A 20,011-nucleotide genomic window follows, 5' to 3' on the forward strand; every position below is an offset into this window, starting at 1 on the left:
CAAGGTAAAATGGTTGGCATTTCTCAATTGACAATCTCACATCTATGCTTTGGGTTGAATGCTCTGAAGGCAGCAGATGAATAAAATAGAATACCTTTAGTACAACACAAAAGAGACACACCTGTATGTCTCATGATTTATCTCACTGAAATACATTGCTTTTACAAAACTCCATTATTATTTAGTCAAGAAAGTTGCTTTTAAACACGTGGCCATCTGTAGACCTTTTGATTTTTTTAGGGGTCACATTTCCTCAGCCTCTCCCTGATCTCTGCTGTACTGGAGGTGGGAGTGAGGCACAACCTGCTGACCCCAGTAGCTTTGATTGCATCACAGCACACACACCACTGGTCCGTCACACTGTGTGATGCAAAGTTTCTGAACAAAATATCTAGGCCCGTCCAGGCTCGGTCTAGCAGATGTCCCAGGTCAACAGTATACTTAAAGTTGATGTTTGGTTTGGAACATCTCCCTCAAATGTTTGTGTGAGAGGCTCTGAGGACTCAGAGAAACAGACATTAGGGATTGCAAATGTGTTTGGCTGAAGGGTCTTTTGGTTTCCATGGTGATAGGTTGAAGGGACAAGTGGATGATACTAGAAAAAAGAGTGCTTCAATAGTCTGTACCTCTGTTGTGATTACATTAAATCAAGCTTTCCCCTTAAAAGCAAAGCTAATGGAAGGTATTGGATACTGATGATAATGCAGCCAGGGACACATGCTGTGGCAGCTAGTATAATACATTGATTGTATGACATTTCCTTTGAAATGATTATATTCTTTATAAACAGTACACACAATAAAAAAACACTTTAAATTCCAAAGTAAAAAAAAAAAAAAGTATTCTAGTGGCGTGGGGTGGCATGTAGCGTAGCGGTTAGAGCGTTGGGCCAGTAAGTGAACGGTCGCTGGTTCGTATACCCGAGCCGACAAAGTGAAAAGTCTGTCGATGAGCCCTTGAGCAAGGCACTTAACACTAATTTGCTCCAGGGGTGCCGTACTACTATGGCTGACCCTGTAACGCAACACATTTCACTGCACCTATCTGGTGTACTGTATGTGACAATAAAACATCTTAACCAGGTATGATGAGAGATTATTTCATGGCTGTTGACTAAGATGAATATGGAGAACTGACTCCCTCCTGTGAGAACCATATCTGGCAGAACTACAGTGGGCTGGCTGGAGAGAGTTGTATGGTTTGACATGTCCCCTGTGACCTCATCACCAAAGAATCATTTCTGGCTCTCACGGTTCCAGGAACCCATCCAGGAACATGTCTGTCTGGCCTGGGGCCTTATCAGCACCGGGACAGAGGGACTTAACCCGTCCAATTCTACATTTTAATTCAGGAGACATGGTATGTAGACTAAATGCTCTGTAAGGGGAGTTCATGTTTAGGGTTTACTTTGAATTGAATACTGCGCCTGTATACTATGTGATGCTGAACGGCTTGACTTAAACATGCTACCCCTATTTGTACCTTTCTATGTGCCATATCAAACCATGGGGAGAACAACATTGTGATGGTATGAAAGAATGACAGAAACTGGATCAGTATGACAAATCACTCAGTTCATTTATTTACATGTTTTGCTTTAGAACATACATAAAGCAACACAGAATCTCCATGAGAAAAGCAGGCTGCATTTGAAGTCCCATGATACATTATTCAATGTATTCATTCAAGACAACATGAGTTATGAACCTGTTGGGAGATGAATTCCCTTCGTTTGTGTGGGTCAAGAAAAAGTTGTTCTGGGTGACAGCTTCTAGAAGAGAGAAGGAGAAAGAAAGAAAGATGGCAAAAGATGGGAGAAAAGGTGGTATGCCTTTACATGACAGAAAGCGGTCTGTCAATCTTTCAACATGCACTTAGGAAGACCAAAACAAAAAAGACAGTCTCTTAGAAGGTGTGACTTTGAACATTATATTACAATGTGTTTCAACCTACTTTACCCCAATAACAAGTGTGTGCTGTAGTTGTGGTTCTGCTGGGAGTGCAGATGCAGACGAAATAGAAAAATCCAATGCAAAAAAACTGCAGTCTGTCGCTCAAACACACAATGTTCTAAAGGGGTTAGAAGCATGTCTTACTTCTGTGTGGAAGTGCTGACAGTAACTGGGACTAATCTGACCAGGCATCCACTCCAAAACATTATTCACAAAACCATGTGACCATGCAGGTGATCACCTTCAGAATGGCATGTCTCCTAACCAATCAGGAGGCTCATCATCAGAAAGTTGAAAATAAACTTCAAGTGAACAAGAGGAGAAATGAAAGGAAGGAAATATAGTAGGTTAGAATACAGAGAAAAATCAGAGAAAGGATCAAATCCAGTTAAAATGCATAGAAAGTTTGTAAATGTTAGATAGTCAAAGAAAAGCATTGAGAAATGCATGAGAATGTCCTATTCAACAACACACAATTTAGCACTGTACAGTGTACTGCATGAATTATGTAACTTCTGGTTAGGGCTGAAAACACGTCGCATTTTTAAAGTGCAAGAACTGTATCTTTGGAATTTGTATTGGTAGTAAAGCTGAGATCCTGATATCATACTTAACATTGTTATTAACAGTGAGATTAGTGGCAAGCACATACACACCACAGCCTTCAAACATAGCCTGTGTTATCATGTCAGATTCTGTCCTCCTGAACAATTCCTTTCAGCAATATTCTTTACATTATGAAAAACATATTTAAGTGAAATAGACTTGTACAAAATAACAAAAATGAAGAAAAAACTCCTCTATTACAAACATACAACAACTCTTTAGAAGGTTGTCCCTTATTCCACCTCATCATACAGTAAATTGAATTTGGCCTTGCATCTGTTTCACCAAAAGGTGGCAGCAATGAGTGAGCATTAAACAGTCCATGAACTGGAGTAGTAAACCAAAGCCCATGGCCATGAAACCTCTTCCACTTTTTAAGTACAACGGACAATGCATACTGGAGGCACTGGGGCATAAAATTAGCAATAAAAGTTATCATAATGTGTAGTGAAAGTACACTACGGTCATGGTGTCATAGGAGATATTACAATAACAATGTTCAAATGTAAACTTATGTGTCAAACAATACTGAAATTGAAAAGAATATGAGAAAATCTGGTCGAGCACAGATCCACGTTGGCCCCCGACCCCGACCTGTGAGTTCAGCAGGGTTTAGTAAACGTGCAGTGTCAGCACTAGTCATTATCCAAGGCCTGGACAATCATTAGGCAGCCATTAACTCCCACACCATTCATCAGGCATCAGCCACAGGCCAAGGTAGCTCCCCAAGTTAAAGTGCTTCAAGTCAGTCTTTTCATTTAGATTACTTTTTCCACACAAAAAATCTGTCATAACCTGAGTTAAGCCATGTAAAAACGGGCTCCATTTTGACAGCCAGTTGTTGAAAGACTAAACTCTAGAGCAATATAGATTGGATGATTTCAGCAGTCATATCAAACACATACTGTAAATTATTTAGACCACCATGAAACCATGTACAGCACATTACCCCTCATGATAAAGAACAATATCATGTTCATGAAAAACTATCACACGTATCACAAACCAAGCTACTGCTTGGGAAATGTTATTTGGTTGGTGTAGGACTAGATCTAATGCACTGATAGCTACATATTCAGTGAGAAAATATTAACAAGGTGCCTGTACACATGGTCAAACGGTAGCTTGCCATCATATGACATGGCACAAATGCAAGATACGCCAGTTAATGTTCGGCCAGGCTTCAGACCCTATTGCACGAGGGTTAGGGACAGGGTAAGGATTAGGCTTCCCTCCCTGGTGGGCCTCTACATGAGCCTGTGGCCCAGGTGTTCCTCCAGCCACAGCAGTAGGGGCTGGATGGACTGGGAGACAGGCCCGGTCTCAGAGTACATCTGCAGCAGCACCTCCTGGAGTATGAACAGCAGGGGCACTCCCAGGCTCAGCAGCTCATACAGGAAGGCATAGTCCTGCACATTGGCCCTAAGGTGGAGGCCCACGGCCTGGGCTGTACCATGCACCCAGCGAGACAGGCGGCGGGGGGAGTCACACACAGCCCGGGTCACACTCAGGGGCCAGCTCAGGCTCTTCCTCAGGCGGGAGCTGAAGGTACCTGGTGACTGGCTCTGCAGGCCGTCTTTTGTGTCACCGTTGGGAGTCTGTGTCCCTGATCCCTCCTGAACCCCGGCTCCATTCTGACCCTGAGGGAGAGACCCATTTAGTCACAAAGATGTCACACAAATTAACATCAACATGACAATGGGAAGTGGATGATTGAATGATCGAGAACAATTACCAGATGTGAATTGAATGTCCTTCGATGGTTCATTCCATTTTTACGTTGTGTGAAGTGCAGCTTGCAGTATAACTTGCCTAATTGAACATGACCAAAAGAGGATTTAGAAAAACAAAGTAAGAAGCTTGTTGACCTGTCTTTATAAGACAAACGGACACATAAACAGTTAATTATCTCTACCCGTCACAGCCAGAAGAGGATTGGTTCCTCTCTACATTTCTTCCTAGGTTCCTGCCTTTCTAGGGAGTTTTTCCTAGCCACCGTGCCACTACATCTGCATCGTTTGCTCTTTGGGGTTTTAGGCTTGGTATCTGTATAGCACTTAGTGACAACTGCGGATTTGATTGATTGATTGGCTGATTGATTCATTGATTGACAGTATACGAACATCTAAACCTTAGTGTTGGGAAACACATACCCTGCTCAGAGTCGAAGGCATGGCCTCCCTGGCGCAGGGCGGAGCCACAGGTGTCACAGCGAAAGCACTCCCTGTGGAAATAAAGTCCCTCAGCACTGATCCTCTCCACCACGTATACACGCTTCTGACAGGAGTGACACTTGTCACCAGAACCGGGGAACTCCCTTCGCAAGGAACCCTGGGAAACAGAACAGACAGACAGTACTACAAACGTTGTCAGCACAGCAAATTATGATAATGGGGGAGTGATGCACTTGTGTCAGATTCCACAATTTTGACCCTAAAAGGCCTTATGGCCGAGTTTGGCCTTTAGTTCACAAAGCATAATGAGTCATAGTCCTGCAAAGAATAATCATCCCAATCCTTATTTTTTTACACAATCTCTCTTCATCTGACTCGGCGACAGGGCCTGGGACATAGTCTATGTTCTTCACCCAGATAAGAGCTGTTGTTCAAGGCTGGTACAGTCTAAGTGGCTGTATGCTCAGCCAGACATGCTTACCGGAGACAGAGGTGGAGAGGCTGGGGGTGAACAGGGGGAGGAGGCTTTAGGCCTGTGGTCAGTCTCATAGAGGGTGACCAGCTTCACAGCCCTGGCTGCTATGGCCAGAGACACCTTCCCCACCGTCCGCTGACAAGCAGCAAGGAGGAAAAGACAGGAGGAAGACAGGGAGGAAGAGAGGAAGACAGGGAGGAAGAGAGGAGAAAGACAGGGAGGAAGACAGGAGGAAGACAGGGAGGAAGACAGGAGGAAGACAGGGAGGAAGAGAGGAGGAAGACAGGGAGGAAGAGAGGGAGGAAGAGAGGAGGAAGAGAGGGAGGAAGAGAGGAGGAAGACAGGGAGGAAGAGAGGAGGAAGAGAGGAGGAAGACAGGGAGGAAGACAGGGAGGAAGACAGGGAGGAAGAGAGGAGGAAGACAGGGAGGAAGAGAGGAGGAAGACGGAGGAAGAGAGGAGGAAGACAGGGAGGAAGAGAGGAGGAAGACAGGGAGGAAGAGAGAAAGAGAGAAAGAATAAAGGACAGAATGATGAAAGCAAAAGTGATAGTTCACATCTTAAAGTTAGGATAGATAGATAGATAGATAGATAGATAGATAGATAGATAGATAGATAGATAGATAGATAGATAGATAGATAGATAGATAGATAGATAGATAGATAGATAGATAGATAGATAGATAGATAGATAGATAGATAGATAGATAGATAGATAGATAGATAGATAGATAGATAGAGGAAAGCATTTTATAAACACAAAAGCTGTATTCAAGCTGAGTTGGCATGTGTGTCACAGTGCTTCACTGTGCTTACAGTACAGTACAACACATTCCATCAAATTAATTTTCAAGCAATCACACAGTGATTTGACTACTTTATTCTCTGACTAAGGCAGCTGTTGGGGAAATTAGTCAAGTTATTTCATCAAAATAAGAGGAGTCTCAGCTCAAGCATATGGCCACGGAAGAGGAGGGAAGAGGAGAGGACTTTCAGGAATGTTTTCTCATTATGGTTTGCTAGTGGGCCTGTCTGGATACTTCAGATTTTACTCTGCACTGACTGCACGGCGCTGGCTCAAACTGATCAGAAATCTGTGGACTGGGAGGGGCATTCTAACCTACAAAGTGCAGCTCCACAAAAATACATTCAACCTTAGCATGAGAGGCCCCAGAGTAGCTAAAAAACATCTCACATGCTTCTTGCATGCAATACCGTTGTGTCTACATATGTCCTTTGTGATTTAGAGGGTAGTACAAGTTACTTTAGCAGGCATGTGGCGCTGGGGGCAAAATACCTGTTTGACGTTATTAAAAACAGGCTCTGGCTTTGGTTGGAGTATTGCAGTGTGTTGTTGGGATACATGTGTGGAGCCACTGCCGTGACACTGAAACAGCAACATGACTGTGATGTTAATAACTACAACTGTAAATTACATGCAAATTAGATTAGAAGTTAAACAAATATATACTTCTAAAATATATATAATTATCCAGATTACATCATGTTTAAAATCAAACAGACAGCACATCATTTTGGGTTTTTCTGAGAGGTAGCAGGCTCTGCAAATAGAAATTATGTGGCCATAAATAACCTCCCGAGTGGCGCAGTGGTCTAAGGCACTGCATCGCAGTGCTAGCTGTGCCACTAGAGATCCTGGTTTGAATCCAGGCTCTGTCGTAGCCGGCCGCGACCGGGAGACCCATGCGGCGCACAGTTGTCCAGGGTAGGGGAGGGGATGTAGCTCAGTTGGTAGAGCATGGCATTTGCAACGCCAGGGTTGTGGGTTCGTTTCCCACGGGGGGCCAGTATGAAAAATGTATGCACTCACTAACTGTAAGTCACTCTGGATAAGAGCGTCTGCTAAATTACTAAAATGTAAATAGTTCCATGGTTTGGAACTCACCACATGTGACTCATTCAAGGCCTCTCTTTGCATTTCTTTCTTACAAAGCTGCATATCTAGTCCCCCAGATTGACTGGTCTTTGATTTTCCATGAAGAATGAAGGAATTAGAGGAAATATAGAAGAACAGTTAGTTGAATAGTTCAGTGACAGATAAGGGATAGATTAGTGCATCAAAATAATAGTATAATGTTTGCTCTGACATTAGGGGATATGAGTTTCAGCATGACAAAGACAGATGGTGAGAAATGGATGTGCTTGTTTTCACCTTGTGTTGGAGTAGAATGGATGAGGATGAAGAAAAGGTTTGAGGGGCTGAAAAGGTAGAAAGGGTGATTTCTGGACAAAGGAGGGAAGTGACTTTAGGAGTGGGAGCAGGGAGGATGGGAAGAGAGGGAATGGTCTGTTCAGCAGATCCAGACTAGGGTGGGAATGGGAAACAGAGGTTTTGGAATGGAAAGTCAAAGAGGGAAAGGATTGTGAAAAGAGAGATTGTGAGAATCATATAGTTGGCATGCTCAGTTTGATGGGCCTCAAGCCTACAGCACCTGGTATTCCATGGCACTCTACCATCCTGTTGACCAAGCCTCAACCTGCTAAGTCTCAACTCAAGAACACTACATTCCATGTTGACGTCAACTCAGTTATAGTGCTATAGATTCAAGATGTGAAATATCTCTGCATGATGAATATTGAATGATCACAGAGGTTTTAGCATGACACACAATGATAGGGACACATACGGATGCTGAAACACAGACATGGATGTGGTTATTTTTACCTGATGTTGAAGTAGACAGGAAGAGGAGGATGGAGAATAGGTATGAGGGGGTGAAAATGTAGAAAGGGTGATTTCTGGACAAAGTAGTGATGAAGAGATTTTAGGACTGGGAGCAGGGAGGATGTGAGGAGAGGGAATGGTCTGTCCAGCAGATCCAGACTAGTGTGGGAATGGGAAACAGAAGTTTTGGAAATGGAAAGTCAAAGAGGAAGAGATATTATGAGCATCAGATGGGAGTTAAATGAGAGTTGGCATGCTCAGTGGGTTGGATGGTAAGACAGACATGGATGTGGTTATTTTTACCTGATGTTGGAGTAGACAGGATGAGGATGAGGATGAGGAATAGGGATGAAGACGTGAGAAGGTAGAAAGGCTGATTTCTGGGTAAAGGTATAATGAGGTGAGTTCTGGACTGAGGTTAGGGAGGATGGGACCAGACTCTGGGGGAATGGCCTGTTCATCAGATTCAGGCTAGGTGAGGAATGGGACAGGGGAGATTTGCAAATGAAAAGAGAGAGAGGATTGTTAAAAGAGAGCTATGAGTGTTAGTAATTAGATAGAAGTTACAATGAGAACTGGCATGCACAGGGTGATAGGCTTTAAGCAAAGGTATTCCGTGGCACTATCCCATCATAGTATTACCTAAGCCCCAACCTGCTGAGCCTCAACACAACAGCTTACCCTGGTTTCCATTGAGACATTTATAAAAGGTGTGCAGTATCTGTCTTGATGATAAAATACCATGGAAATACCTTTTTCCTGTCCTGGAAATTGCAGTATGATGACTACTCTAGCACTAAACACCTTGCTTGATGACTATTTCTCCTGTGAGTAATAAAGCTGCAGTCTCTTCCAGTGAAGCACAGAGAACCCCATTCTACCTTTCAACAGTGTCCATGCTGAAACCCTCTGAGTCTCTGAGCACACAGAGTAAGTGAATTACCAGTGCTGCTCATATATATCATCACAGACAGAGCTGAGAGAGAAGGCTACCTAGTTTTCAGCCTGAGCTCTTTTCTGCAGGTCTGTCTCAGTGGAATATAGAATCACGTAATGGGACCATTTAACTGAATGATTTCTGCTTAAACAATACATTTTTCACAGGGCGTTACATCGTTTAAAAAAAGCCTTGTTGAAACCCATGATGTAAATGTATTGACTGACTCCCTTAAAACAGTGAAGGTGATTTAAATTACAGATGTAGGATCTTAATTTGATCACTCTTTTGTTGCTGAGAATTTTCCTGCACTGCAGCAAATGCAAACTTGTAGCTTATTCAAGGTTTTAAAAGGTTTCTAAAGTTTGTAAATTCCACTTTAAAATGTCAGACTTTATTTGCCCTAACGTAAAATGTATCAACACTTACAAAAAATGTCCATTAATTATAATCCATATAATAATTCACATTTCCTGTTGCTGCAGGGTTATTTTCCTGTTGTAGCAAACTGTCTCAAATTAAGATTCAACATCTGTATAACAGAACACTGTGTCCTACAATAACCTGAAATCACCTGCGCTAGCTGTGTTCTGTTGATACAGGCTCTGAGCAGCTGATGAAAACATTGCCATAAAAGTCATGCTTCTGGAGATGACGAATGTTGAATATCAACACAGTGAGGGTTATATGAACTGTGTGCAGCAGCAGTGATGCCAAACAAGACCGAGTGTGCAACACCACAAACACACTGAGGGATGGGAGAGGTGACGCAGGCAGAAGGGGTCAGAGTTCAGGGGTCAGATAGTCACCTGGGACATAGAGGTCACATCCCCAGAGAACAGTGCTCTCAGGTGGACCGCTTTCTCCTTGATACTTTTATTGTGAAACTCTCTAGCATTCTGGGTTTGAGCCTTCTTCTGCAGGACACATAACATGAGACACAGAGACAAAGAACACGCATCAGAAGGAGAAAGCTGCACCCGCACCACAGTACCACATACTCCCTGTCTGATGAATGGGTCTGAATAGTAACATAATTATTAACTCCCAAATCAGGGTTATAATGTACGGAGAAAAAAAAGTATGAAATGTATGCACTCACTACTGTAAATCACTCTGGATAAGAGCGTCTGCTAAATTACTACAATGTCAAATGTAATGATCAAGCAAGATAAGTGGACTACTTTCCCACTGAAGGAGCTAGATGACACATTGTTTATTGGGTGGAGGGAACAATAGTGTTGCTGTGTGGAGTAGAGTGGCTGTTTTTATAACACTAATTTCACACACCAGCAGAGATGACTCCACTCTTACACATGTGCTCCTGGAGCAGCAGACTGAGACCAAGGCAGAGACAGACAGACACACAGGCCTGGCACAGAACAAGGCCACAAGGGGCAGCCCACTGGCTAAACTTGCTAGTAAGCAGCCTCTGTGCCTCTTTGTCTCTGCCAGGGTTGTGGGTCTGTTCTTGCCATTGTGGTCAGTGTGGATGATTAGGGTTTGACTTCACCAGCTGACTATGTGCTATACAATGCTAAATGTATAATCATGATGATTATCTCAACATTCATATTCAGCCTTTTCCTACCAGGATGTCTTATATGGTCACACAGTAGGAGGCAATAACAATAGAAAAAGACAGAGCAGACAAAGAGAAAGAGAAACGGACAGATAGAGAAGAAAGGAGAGGAAATGAGAGGAGAGGAAAGGAGAGGAAAGGAGAGGAAAGGAGAGGAGAGGAAAGGAGAGGAAAGGAGAGGGGAGGGGAGGAGAGGAAAGGAGAGGGGAATAGGTCACCTGGGTGATCTTTTCCTCCACCTCCTGAAGGCGTTGGAGCATTCTAGACATGGCTAGGACTGCTGAGTGGCAGGAGGGAGAGTAGCCAGGGTAGTGTGTGCTCTCTGGCTGCTGGGGCTGCGACTGGGGTTGAGCACGTGTCTGATCAGCCTGTCTGACCTTCCTGAGGGTGTGATTTGGGCTGGGTGGGGGTGGGAGCTTAGGTTGGAGCTGGAACTGGGGTTGGGGCTGGTGCTGAGACTGAAGCTGGGCTTGGAGCTGGGGCGAGAGCTTGGGTTTGGGAGGAGGCTGGGGTGGGGGCTGAGCGTTGCACTCAGCTACATATTTGGTACAGGTTGCAGACTGAAACTGGAAACACACAGCACATGTGAGCTGCAGGTCTATGGCTCTCCGTCAACTCAGGGTGAGCTTGATGAAAAAACAAGAAGCAATTGCAGCAACCAGGCTCCAGTAGTTTAACAGCTGGAGAGAATAGGAGTGAGATTTACGCCCCATGCTTTTCTTGGTCTTGTGAATCTACTTCACTGGGGGGTTACTTTTCATTTCCAACCCACAGGGAGCATTAAACACTCACTCCAGGTAAGTGATGACTGGTTTGTGAGTGAGTGAGTGAGTGAGTAAGTGTATACCAAAATTGAGTGACAGTGTGTGTTCTGCAGAGTGTATTGGTGTGGGTATGTGTATGTAGACCAGGCCTGCTCCAGTCCTCTACCTGTGTCTTAGGGGGAGGGTTGGGTGGGGTCTGCTGCCTGAGGTTGGTGAAGCGTGGAGTCTCAGTCATGTCCATGGAGCGTGGCCGAGGGGCCCTCCCAGAACCCCAATCACACTGAGACTGATGAGGTTTGTCAGCCAGAAACAAAGCCCAAGGAAAAGGGTTAGTAGAAAGACAGAAAAGGAAGAAAAGAGGGAAAGTGACTTGCAAGATAAGATAAGTATATCACCACACGGATTTATAACCAAGTCTTAATCAGAAAATGTACAGCACAAAACCAAACCTGGCTCTTTCCCTTGGATCACAATGGATCACCTCTGTTCTATAGCACACTGTGGTATAAGACATCTGAGTACAAACATACCATCCTACAGTACTGTATAATCTATGGAGGACACTATCCAACACTGACAGAGTCCTGAGGAGGGGGAATGAGGGACATATCTTGGTGGTTCTGACCTGTCTCCGGAGGGTGAAGCTGGGGGTGCTCTCCTCAAACTTGGACAGAAGCTGGGTGGCCATGGAGCGGACCTTGTTGTCCTTCACCTCCCTCCCCTCACCCACACAGGACGCACTCTGACGAGAGACGTTGGTTGCCTGTCATGAGAAATAGTGAGTTGAGTTATCAGGGCCAAAATAAATGGTTTTCTGACATATTTGACGTTGGTGCACTTAGAATGTCATTATGAAATTGTAGTTTGATGGTAATAAATACCTCTTCCAAATAACTGCAGACTTTTCGTCTCCTTTTGTATGTTGGGTCAGTATCTTCTAGCTTCTTCTCATCCTAAAAGAAAAAAAACAAGCCATAGTATATGACTAAATATTTCAGACAGCACTCAAAGGTACAAAGATTCAACCTGAAAGTGAACTATTAAAGGACAGCCCATCTAAAAAAAACTCTAGAAGAATGATCTGTCTGTATACATTTATCTTGTGGAAGTCCCCAATACAGTCTACTTATTCAAATGAAATGACTTTTGAAATGATAACACAAAGAGGCTGAGAGGCTCTCAAGTTGCAGTCGTTCTCAAGGCAGACAGGCACCTGGAGAGATTGATTACCTTTGGTACCCTTTTTCTTGGTACCAAGTTCAGAACTTTGTTCATACTTCTGACTGCCTTTGAAGGATAGTCTTCACTGTTTTCGTCGGCCCCTCTAGAATCTGCAATGAAACACATGAGTGCATTAAAAGGTATGATATTTTCCACGGAGCTCAGCCATGAATGCCAAATAAAAGCAATGGCCAATGTGTTTTTACATTATGTCTAAAAGAAACCTAATATTACTGTGTTGGAAAGAACCAGATGGGGCCAGACCATCTGTTTTTCCTGAGAAAAGCAACCTAACAAATAAAGAGCTTTTTTGTGGAAACCAATACTGGAAACACTTCACTTCACTACAGATCATAAGAATGTATACAATTATTGCAAAATAATACATCATCATTCCGTAATGTGGGCAACCAGCATTGCTGTGGATAGAGGCATATCATGTGACCTCTCAGAGGCCATAAAGCTAGTACAACTGATGTCCCTGTGGCAATAATATGCTCTGTTCCCCTTAGGCATCTCAGAACAGAAACTATCTGGAGTAAGGTATAGTGTTTTCTCTCCAGGTCAGCCTAGACCCAGACACTATCTGTGAGGTAGTCTGCACTGTGATGGGCAGATGTGCATTCCTCTCATGCCAGACAAAAGGACTGATAGGGTTGTGCAACACAGACCTGCTTTCAAAGGAAGCCAGATGAAATCTCATACCCTCTTATACACCAGCTAAAGTGTCTCTAGAAAGACATAAGGGATGAAATACATTAAGGACAGAGACAGCTTGATATGTAAAGAAATGGCCCTGGTCAAAAACAATACAGTGAGAGGCTGGGCTTTTATTACAGTGGACACAGTGGAGTGGTAGGGCCTTTGAGGGTGACAGTGATGAGGTGTTAAAGTATCAAGTTTCAGTTTTTTTATTAGTCATACACTACCAGTCATTCAAGGGTTTTTCTTTATTTTTACTATTTTTTACATTGTAGAATAATAGTGAAGACATCAAAACTATGAAATATCACATATGGAATCATGTAGTAACCAAAAAAGTGTTAAACAAATCAAAATATATTTTATATTTGAGATTCTTCAAATAGCCACCCTTTGCCTTGATGACAGCTTTGCACACTCTTGGCATTCTCTCAACTAGCTTCATGAGGTAGTCACCTGGAATGCATTTCAATTAACAGGTTGGCCTTCTTAAAAGTTAATTTGTGGAATTTATTTCCTTCTTAATGTGTTTGAGCCAATCAGTTGTGTTGTGTTGAGACAAGGTATACAGAAGATAACCCTATTTGGTAAAAGACCAAGTCCATATTATGGCAAGAACAGCTCAAATAAGCAAAGAGAAACGACAGTCCATCATTACTTTAAGACATGAAGGTCAGTCAATACGGAACATTTCAAGAACTTTGAACGTTTCTTCAAGTGCAGTCACAAAAACCATCAAGCGCTATGATGAAACTGGCTCCCATGAGGACCGCCACAGGAATGGAAGACCCAGAGTTACCTCTGCTGCAGAGGATAAGTTCATTAGAGTTACCAGCCTCAGAAATTGCAGCCCAAATAAATGCTTCACAGAGTTCAAGTCACAGACACATCTCAATATCAACTGTTCAGAGGGGACTGTGCAAATCAGTCCTTCATGGTCGAATTGCTGCAAAGAAACCACTACTAAAGGATACCAATAAGAAGAAGAGACCTGCTTGGGCCAAGAAACACGAGCAATGGACATTAGACTGGTGGAAATATGTCCTTTGGTCTGGAGTCCAAATTGGAGATTTGTGAGACGCGGTGTGGGTGAACGGATGATCTCCGCATGTGTAGTTCCCACCGTAAAGCATGGAGGAGGAGGTGTTATGGTGTTGGGGTTCTTTGCTGGTGACACTGTCTGGGATTTATTTAGAATTCAAGTCACACTTAACCAGCATGGCTACCACAGCATTCTGCAGCGATACGCCTCCCATCTGGTTTGGGCTTAGTGAGATTATCATTTGTTTTTCAACAGGACAATGACCCAACACACCTCCAGGCTGTGTAAGGGCTATTTTACCAAGAAGGAGAGTGATGTAGTGCTGCATCAGATGACCTGGCCTCCACAATCCCCCGACCTCAACCCAATTGAGATGGTTTGGGATGAGTCGGACGGCAGAGTGAAGGAAAAGCAGCGAACAAGTGCACAGCATATGTGGGAACTCCTTCAAGACTGTTGGAAAAGCATTCCAGGTGAAGCTGGTTGAGAGAATGCCAAGAGTGTGCAAAGCTGTCATCAAGGCAAAGGGTGGCTACTTTGAAGAATATAATAATAATAAGCCATTTAGCAGACGCTTTTATCCAAAGCAACTTACAGTCATGCGTGCATACATTTTTACGTATGGGTGGTCCCCGGGGATCGAACCCACTACCCTGGCGTTACAAGCGCCATGCTCTACCAATTGAGCTACGAATCTCAAATATAAAATATATTTTGATTTGTTGAACACTTTTTTGGTTACTACATGATTCCATATGTGTTATTTTGTAGTTTTGATGTCTTCACTATTATTCTACAATGTCGAAAATAGTAAAAATAAAGAAAAACCCTTGAATGAGTAGGTGTCCAAACTTTTGACTGGTACTGTACTTACTAACACATTGTATACACAGTCCAACTAAATGCTTACTTGCAGGTTCCTTCTCGACAATGCAACAACAATAAGAACTAATAAAAGATAAGAATAACAACACAAAGTAAATGGCTCAGTAGAATATAATTTTTTTTTTGCATATAATACAGGAAGGCACAATTTCATATTTACATGTGTTGGGGGGATTGGGGGGCTGTAAATTGGCTTTTAAATTATGCAGTATTTAGCAATAATAATACGAGTCTGGTAGCAGCCGTTGTGATGCGTGTGTGTCATGAATGTGTGTGTGTGTGTCTACAGGGGGTACATACACCTGCCCATGGCCGGTGCAGTAGGACCGTATTCCTCTCTGCCCTGTCTGCTCCTCCTATTGAAGTGTTCAGAGCCAAATGCTTCAGCTGCATTTAAAAATAACTCTGACATGGGAAGGAGCCTTTTAAAAAAGGCCTAATGATATAAAGGGCTGCTACTTCAATCAGACTACATAGAAAAATATGGGATCGTTTGTGTGTGTGTGTGTGTGTGTGTGTAGGAGTGCATATCTGTGTGGGTGTATGCGTGAGTGAAATCTGAAGTCTGGGGCTTCAGGACACACGTGTCTGCAGGGGGGTGGGGTGAGGGGTGTGAGGCGTACCTGAGACGGGAAGGGGGGTGCCGCGGAACAGCTCGTAGAACTTGGAGAGGTAGGTGACCATTCTGGTCTTGTCTGGTTCCTGACCAGCAGCCATCTCCTCTCCAGTGGTGAAGGGCCGCATCCCAAACTCCCGCTCAGCCAGGTCAAAAGCCAGCTGGAGGTTATTAGCTGAATCCTCCTCGTTCAGCGCATCAAACTCTCTGAGGGAAACAGATTGAAATGATATCACGCGATGTTGTTGTAATGTTGTGTGGGTAACTAGGTGAAGGCTTTATAAGACTAAGCTGGTGTCAACACAGAAGTTATGAAACAGTTCTAGACTTGCAGTGTAGCCCTCACTTCACCACAAAGATGATGACAGAAATAACAAACTGCCCTAGATACGGAGTGTGACATGTAATACATAGTTATGCTTTCCAAACTCCCTTTCACATACTATAGGGTTTCTCTAAAAGCGGTTGTCTCTTCTGTGTGCTCTGTTTCGTCACACCTATCAGTAACAGAGAGAGAGAGAGCGCACTGACATCAGGAAAAAGGCTCTTTGAGGAAGGTCAAATGTTATTCACAACCACCACTTACATTTCCTCTCACACAAAGACGGTCTGTGAGGGAGAGGCAGGGGCTTGTGTGTAGATAGTGCACCAGGACATACATTGACATGAATGGGTTACTTTCATGCCTGGCATAGTTTACATTAGACACCCACAGAAGGAGGCATTATGATTACAGCGTGGGTGTAAGATGTTCTGCTATTACCGGTGTCTTGATGTAAATGTTATGTGTGTAGAAATTCACCATTATAGAATATACCATAGGGCATTTTATGAGGAGCCAGTCTATCAATTTACAATGACAAAGTGCTACATGCCAGGGTGTGACATGAAGAAGTCTCACACATGGTTTATGAGGACAAAAGAGAGTGAGTGCTGAGGTCATTTACAGTGACAGTAGGGTACATCAGGCCAGTCTTACTGTGGTGGTTTACAGGGTAGTTGTATGCTGCAGTGTTTTACGGTACATACATGAGGTGGGATCTGAACCGGTGGATGAGGGCACAGAGAGCCAGGCCGCTCTGCCAGGAGGTGGTCAGGTCTGTCACGCTCACATTCCTGTAGCCCTCGGTCTGTTTCTGACACCACGTCAGCAGCCTGCCCGGCCTGATCTCCGACTCTACACACACACACAGGAACAAGGTGTTCAGTAGGGAGAAAATGGCATGAAACTGGGAGGCACTACCTAAATTGGTCCAATAAGAAGAACATAGATTTTTCCATTGCCCTATTTTCCATTTGTGTGACTGTCCTTGCCTATCAGTGTTTTGTTACTTGTTATGTGTTTTGTTTTTGTGGACCCCAGGAAGAGTAGCTGATGCTTCTGCAAAAGCTCAGGGGGATCCTAATAAACAAATAAATAAATAAATAAAATACTAAACACAACCCAGCTAACAGCCACCCACTCACCCAGCAACACAACCACAGAGCTAACAGGAAGTGAGATCATAGATGTGGAACAGTGACTGCAGGTGACGTTAATGAGAGGTAAGACTGATAAGACGTAAGTTAGAATAGGGGCTGAAGTATGCATATGTGTCACACCCTGGCTCTGGGACTCTATATGTTGAGCCAGGGTGTGTTCATTCTATGTGTTCTGTTTCTTTGTTGGGTGTTCTAGGTTGGTTGTTTCTATGTTTGACTGAATGACTCCCAATCAGAGGCAACGAGTGTCAGCTGTGTGCTGGTTGTCTCTGATTGGGAGCCATATTTAACTGTCTGTGTTTCACTTTGTGTTTGTGGGTTTTTGTTCCGTGTTCGGTCTTTGTCACTGAGGACTTCACGAGTCGTTTATTGTTTTGTTATTTCGTGTGTATGCTTTAATTAAATAAAGCAAGTATGTTCGCAACGAACGCTGCGCTTTGGTCCACTCCTTCATACGACGTTCGTGACAGAAAAACCCACCATAAAAGGACCAAGCAGCGTGTCCAGGAGCAGGCAGACTGGACATGGGAGGAAGCGCCAGGAAAGGAGATGGAGAGGCTGGCGATGGCCCAGGTGGGCAAATCGTGGTCCTGGGAGGACATGCTCGGGGGCAAGGGACCTTGGGGTAGGATTAAGGCCCTGGCGAGAGAGGAGCAGCGGCGTCAGCAGTGCCATCGTCGGACGGACGAGAGGCACCCCCAATAATTTTTTAGGGGGGGGCACACGGCATGGGCGACTGGGCAGCAGGAGGCTGCCACAGGGCGAAATGGGAGACGAGGAGAGAAGGCCACCGGGTTACGGGAGCCATTGGCGAGAGGAGGGAAGGAAGTTGTAGAGGCACGGCGAGAGGTACTGAGGTGTATTGCCAGTCCGGTCCGGCCCGTTCCTGATCCCCGTTTAAGGCCAGTGGTGTGTGTTCCCAGTACGGTCCGGCCTGTTCCTGCTCCACGCACCAAGCCTACGGTGTGCTTCGCCAGCCCTGTCCGGCCTGTCCCTGCTCCACGCACCAAGCCTACGGTGTGCGTCGACAGCCCAGCCCGGCCTGTTCCTGCTCCACGCACCAAGCCTACGGTGTGCGTCGACAGCCCAGCCCGGCCTGTTCCTGCTCCACGCACCAAGCCTACGGTGTGCGTCGCCAGCCCAGTCCGGCCTGTCCCTGCTCCACGCAACAAGCCTACGGTGTGCATCGACAGCCCAGCCCGGCCTGTCCCTGCTCCACGCACCAAGCCTACGGTGTGCGTCGCCAGCCCAGCCCGGCCTGTCCCTGCTCCACGCACCAAGCCTACGGTGTGCGTCGCCAGCCCAGCCCGGCCTGTCCCTGCTCCACGCACCAAGCCTACGGTGCGCGTCGCCAGCCCGGCCTGTTCCTGCCACTCGCACCAAGTCAGGGGTGCGAGTCGTCAGCCTGGTCCAGCCCGTTCCTGCCACTCGCACCAAGCCAGGGGTGCGAGTCGTCAGCCTGGTCCAGCCCGTTCCTGCTACTCGCACCAAGCCAGGGGTGCGAGTCGTCAGCCTGGCAAGGCCCGTTGCTGCTCCACGCACCAAGCTAGGGGTGCGCATCGACAGCCAGGTCTGGTCCTTTCCTGCCTCACGCACCAAGCCTGGTGTGCGCGTCGTCAGTCCGGCACAACCCGTGCCTGGGTCATCGGTGCCAGATCAGGTACCGCTTTATTGCTCCCCAACGGAGCTGAAGCTAGCCGCTCCTGCTACGTCCAGGTCAGCTCCAGCCAGCGGAGCCAGACTGGACCAGGGGCGCTATGGGGGGTTCATTGGAGGGTGGTGGTCAAGGCCGGAGGCAGAACCGCCGCCGAGGAGGTATTCCCGCCCAGCCCTCCCCTGTTTTGCTTTAGTTGAGGCGCGGTCGCAGTCCGCGCCTTTAGGGGGGGGGTACTGTCACACCCTGGCTCTGGGACTCTATATGTTGAGCCAGGGTGTGTTCATTCTATGTGTTCTGTTTCTTTGTTGGGTGTTCTAGGTTGGTTGTTTCTATGTTTGACTGAATGACTCCCAATCAGAGGCAACGAGTGTCAGCTGTGTGCTGGTTGTCTCTGATTGGGAGCCATATTTAACTGTCTGTGTTTCACTTTGTGTTTGTGGGTTTTTGTTCCGTGTTCGGTCTTTGTCACTGAGGACTTCACGAGTCGTTTATTGTTTTGTTATTTCGTGTGTATGCTTTAATTAAATAAAGCAAGTATGTTCGCAACGAACGCTGCGCTTTGGTCCACTCCTTCATACGACGTTCGTGACAATATGACTCTGTCAAGACATGTTGAACCTGTCTGTCATATGTGTAATAGGACCCATGGTTGTATAACATAGTGTTTACTGCAGTATGTAGAGGCCAGGGTGTGCTTAAAGATATACAGTATACATGGAAAAAAACATTTTCCGATGATGGAGACAAAAATCACATAAGATTAAAATGAGGTCATATTTCTAACTTTCAGTTCTCCTTGAATAACTGCTTGAAACTTTCCAGTATTAATGTTGAACAAAAAATATATTGAAACGTAACCAGCTAGACTTTGTTTGGTCTGGTATCTGAAAACATCCTAAAGATATTACTGCTGCGTTTAACTACTAGTGAATCAAGTCATGTTTTTCCTTTTACCAATACACAGAACCACCAGCTTTGGCCTCCAATAAAATTACGAATGTAGTCATTTTGTCTTCCTTAAACGCAGTGTCATTTTGAAGATAAGTACATTATGTACAGTAGAGTGGGTGTGGGGGGGGTCTGTATGCTATATGACCCCGTCCACAGTCAAGAGGCTTCCACTTCACCAAAGCTCCGCTCTCACCATGGACCGTTTCAAAAACAAACCTCAGACGGAGACTTATTCCCTAAGCAGAGATTAACGCTGGCCCTCCCTCAGTCTGCCACAGCG

General features: G+C 45.0%; 1 protein-coding gene across 4 annotated transcripts in view; it reads right to left on the reverse strand.

The window, feature by feature from the left end:
* Positions 1–1,553: 1,553 nt before the first annotated feature.
* Positions 1,554–20,011, reverse strand: part of LOC311111909 (F-actin-monooxygenase mical2b-like) — a 53,380-nt gene continuing 34,922 nt past the window's right edge. Inside the window, exons 12-26 of one of the 4 annotated variants that reach the window (XM_084154832.1) lie at positions 16,671–16,818; positions 15,649–15,848; positions 12,406–12,506; positions 12,057–12,128; positions 11,801–11,938; positions 11,342–11,461; positions 10,630–10,977; positions 9,639–9,746; positions 7,380–7,532; positions 7,113–7,190; positions 6,504–6,593; positions 5,214–5,342; positions 4,712–4,889; positions 4,294–4,370; positions 1,554–4,198 (exon numbers count right to left, since the gene is read on the reverse strand). In XM_084154832.1, coding sequence (XP_084010958.1) covers positions 3,806–4,198; positions 4,294–4,370; positions 4,712–4,889; positions 5,214–5,342; positions 6,504–6,593; positions 7,113–7,190; positions 7,380–7,532; positions 9,639–9,746; positions 10,630–10,977; positions 11,342–11,461; positions 11,801–11,938; positions 12,057–12,128; positions 12,406–12,506; positions 15,649–15,848; positions 16,671–16,818 — 2,333 coding nt within the window. In that variant the 3' untranslated portion in view covers positions 1,554–3,805. Of the gene's footprint in view, positions 4,199–4,293; positions 4,371–4,711; positions 4,890–5,213; positions 5,343–6,503; positions 6,594–7,112; positions 7,191–7,379; positions 7,533–8,195; positions 8,364–9,638; positions 9,747–10,629; positions 10,978–11,341; positions 11,462–11,800; positions 11,939–12,056; positions 12,129–12,405; positions 12,507–15,648; positions 15,849–16,670; positions 16,819–20,011 lie in introns of all 4 variants that reach the window. The other 3 variants (XM_084154829.1, XM_084154830.1, XM_084154831.1) reach the window with 3 other exon arrangements.

Source organism: Coregonus lavaretus (assembly GCF_964263955.1).
Source record: "Coregonus lavaretus genome assembly, chromosome: 37".
Classification (NCBI taxonomy): Eukaryota; Metazoa; Chordata; class Actinopteri; order Salmoniformes; family Salmonidae; genus Coregonus; species Coregonus lavaretus.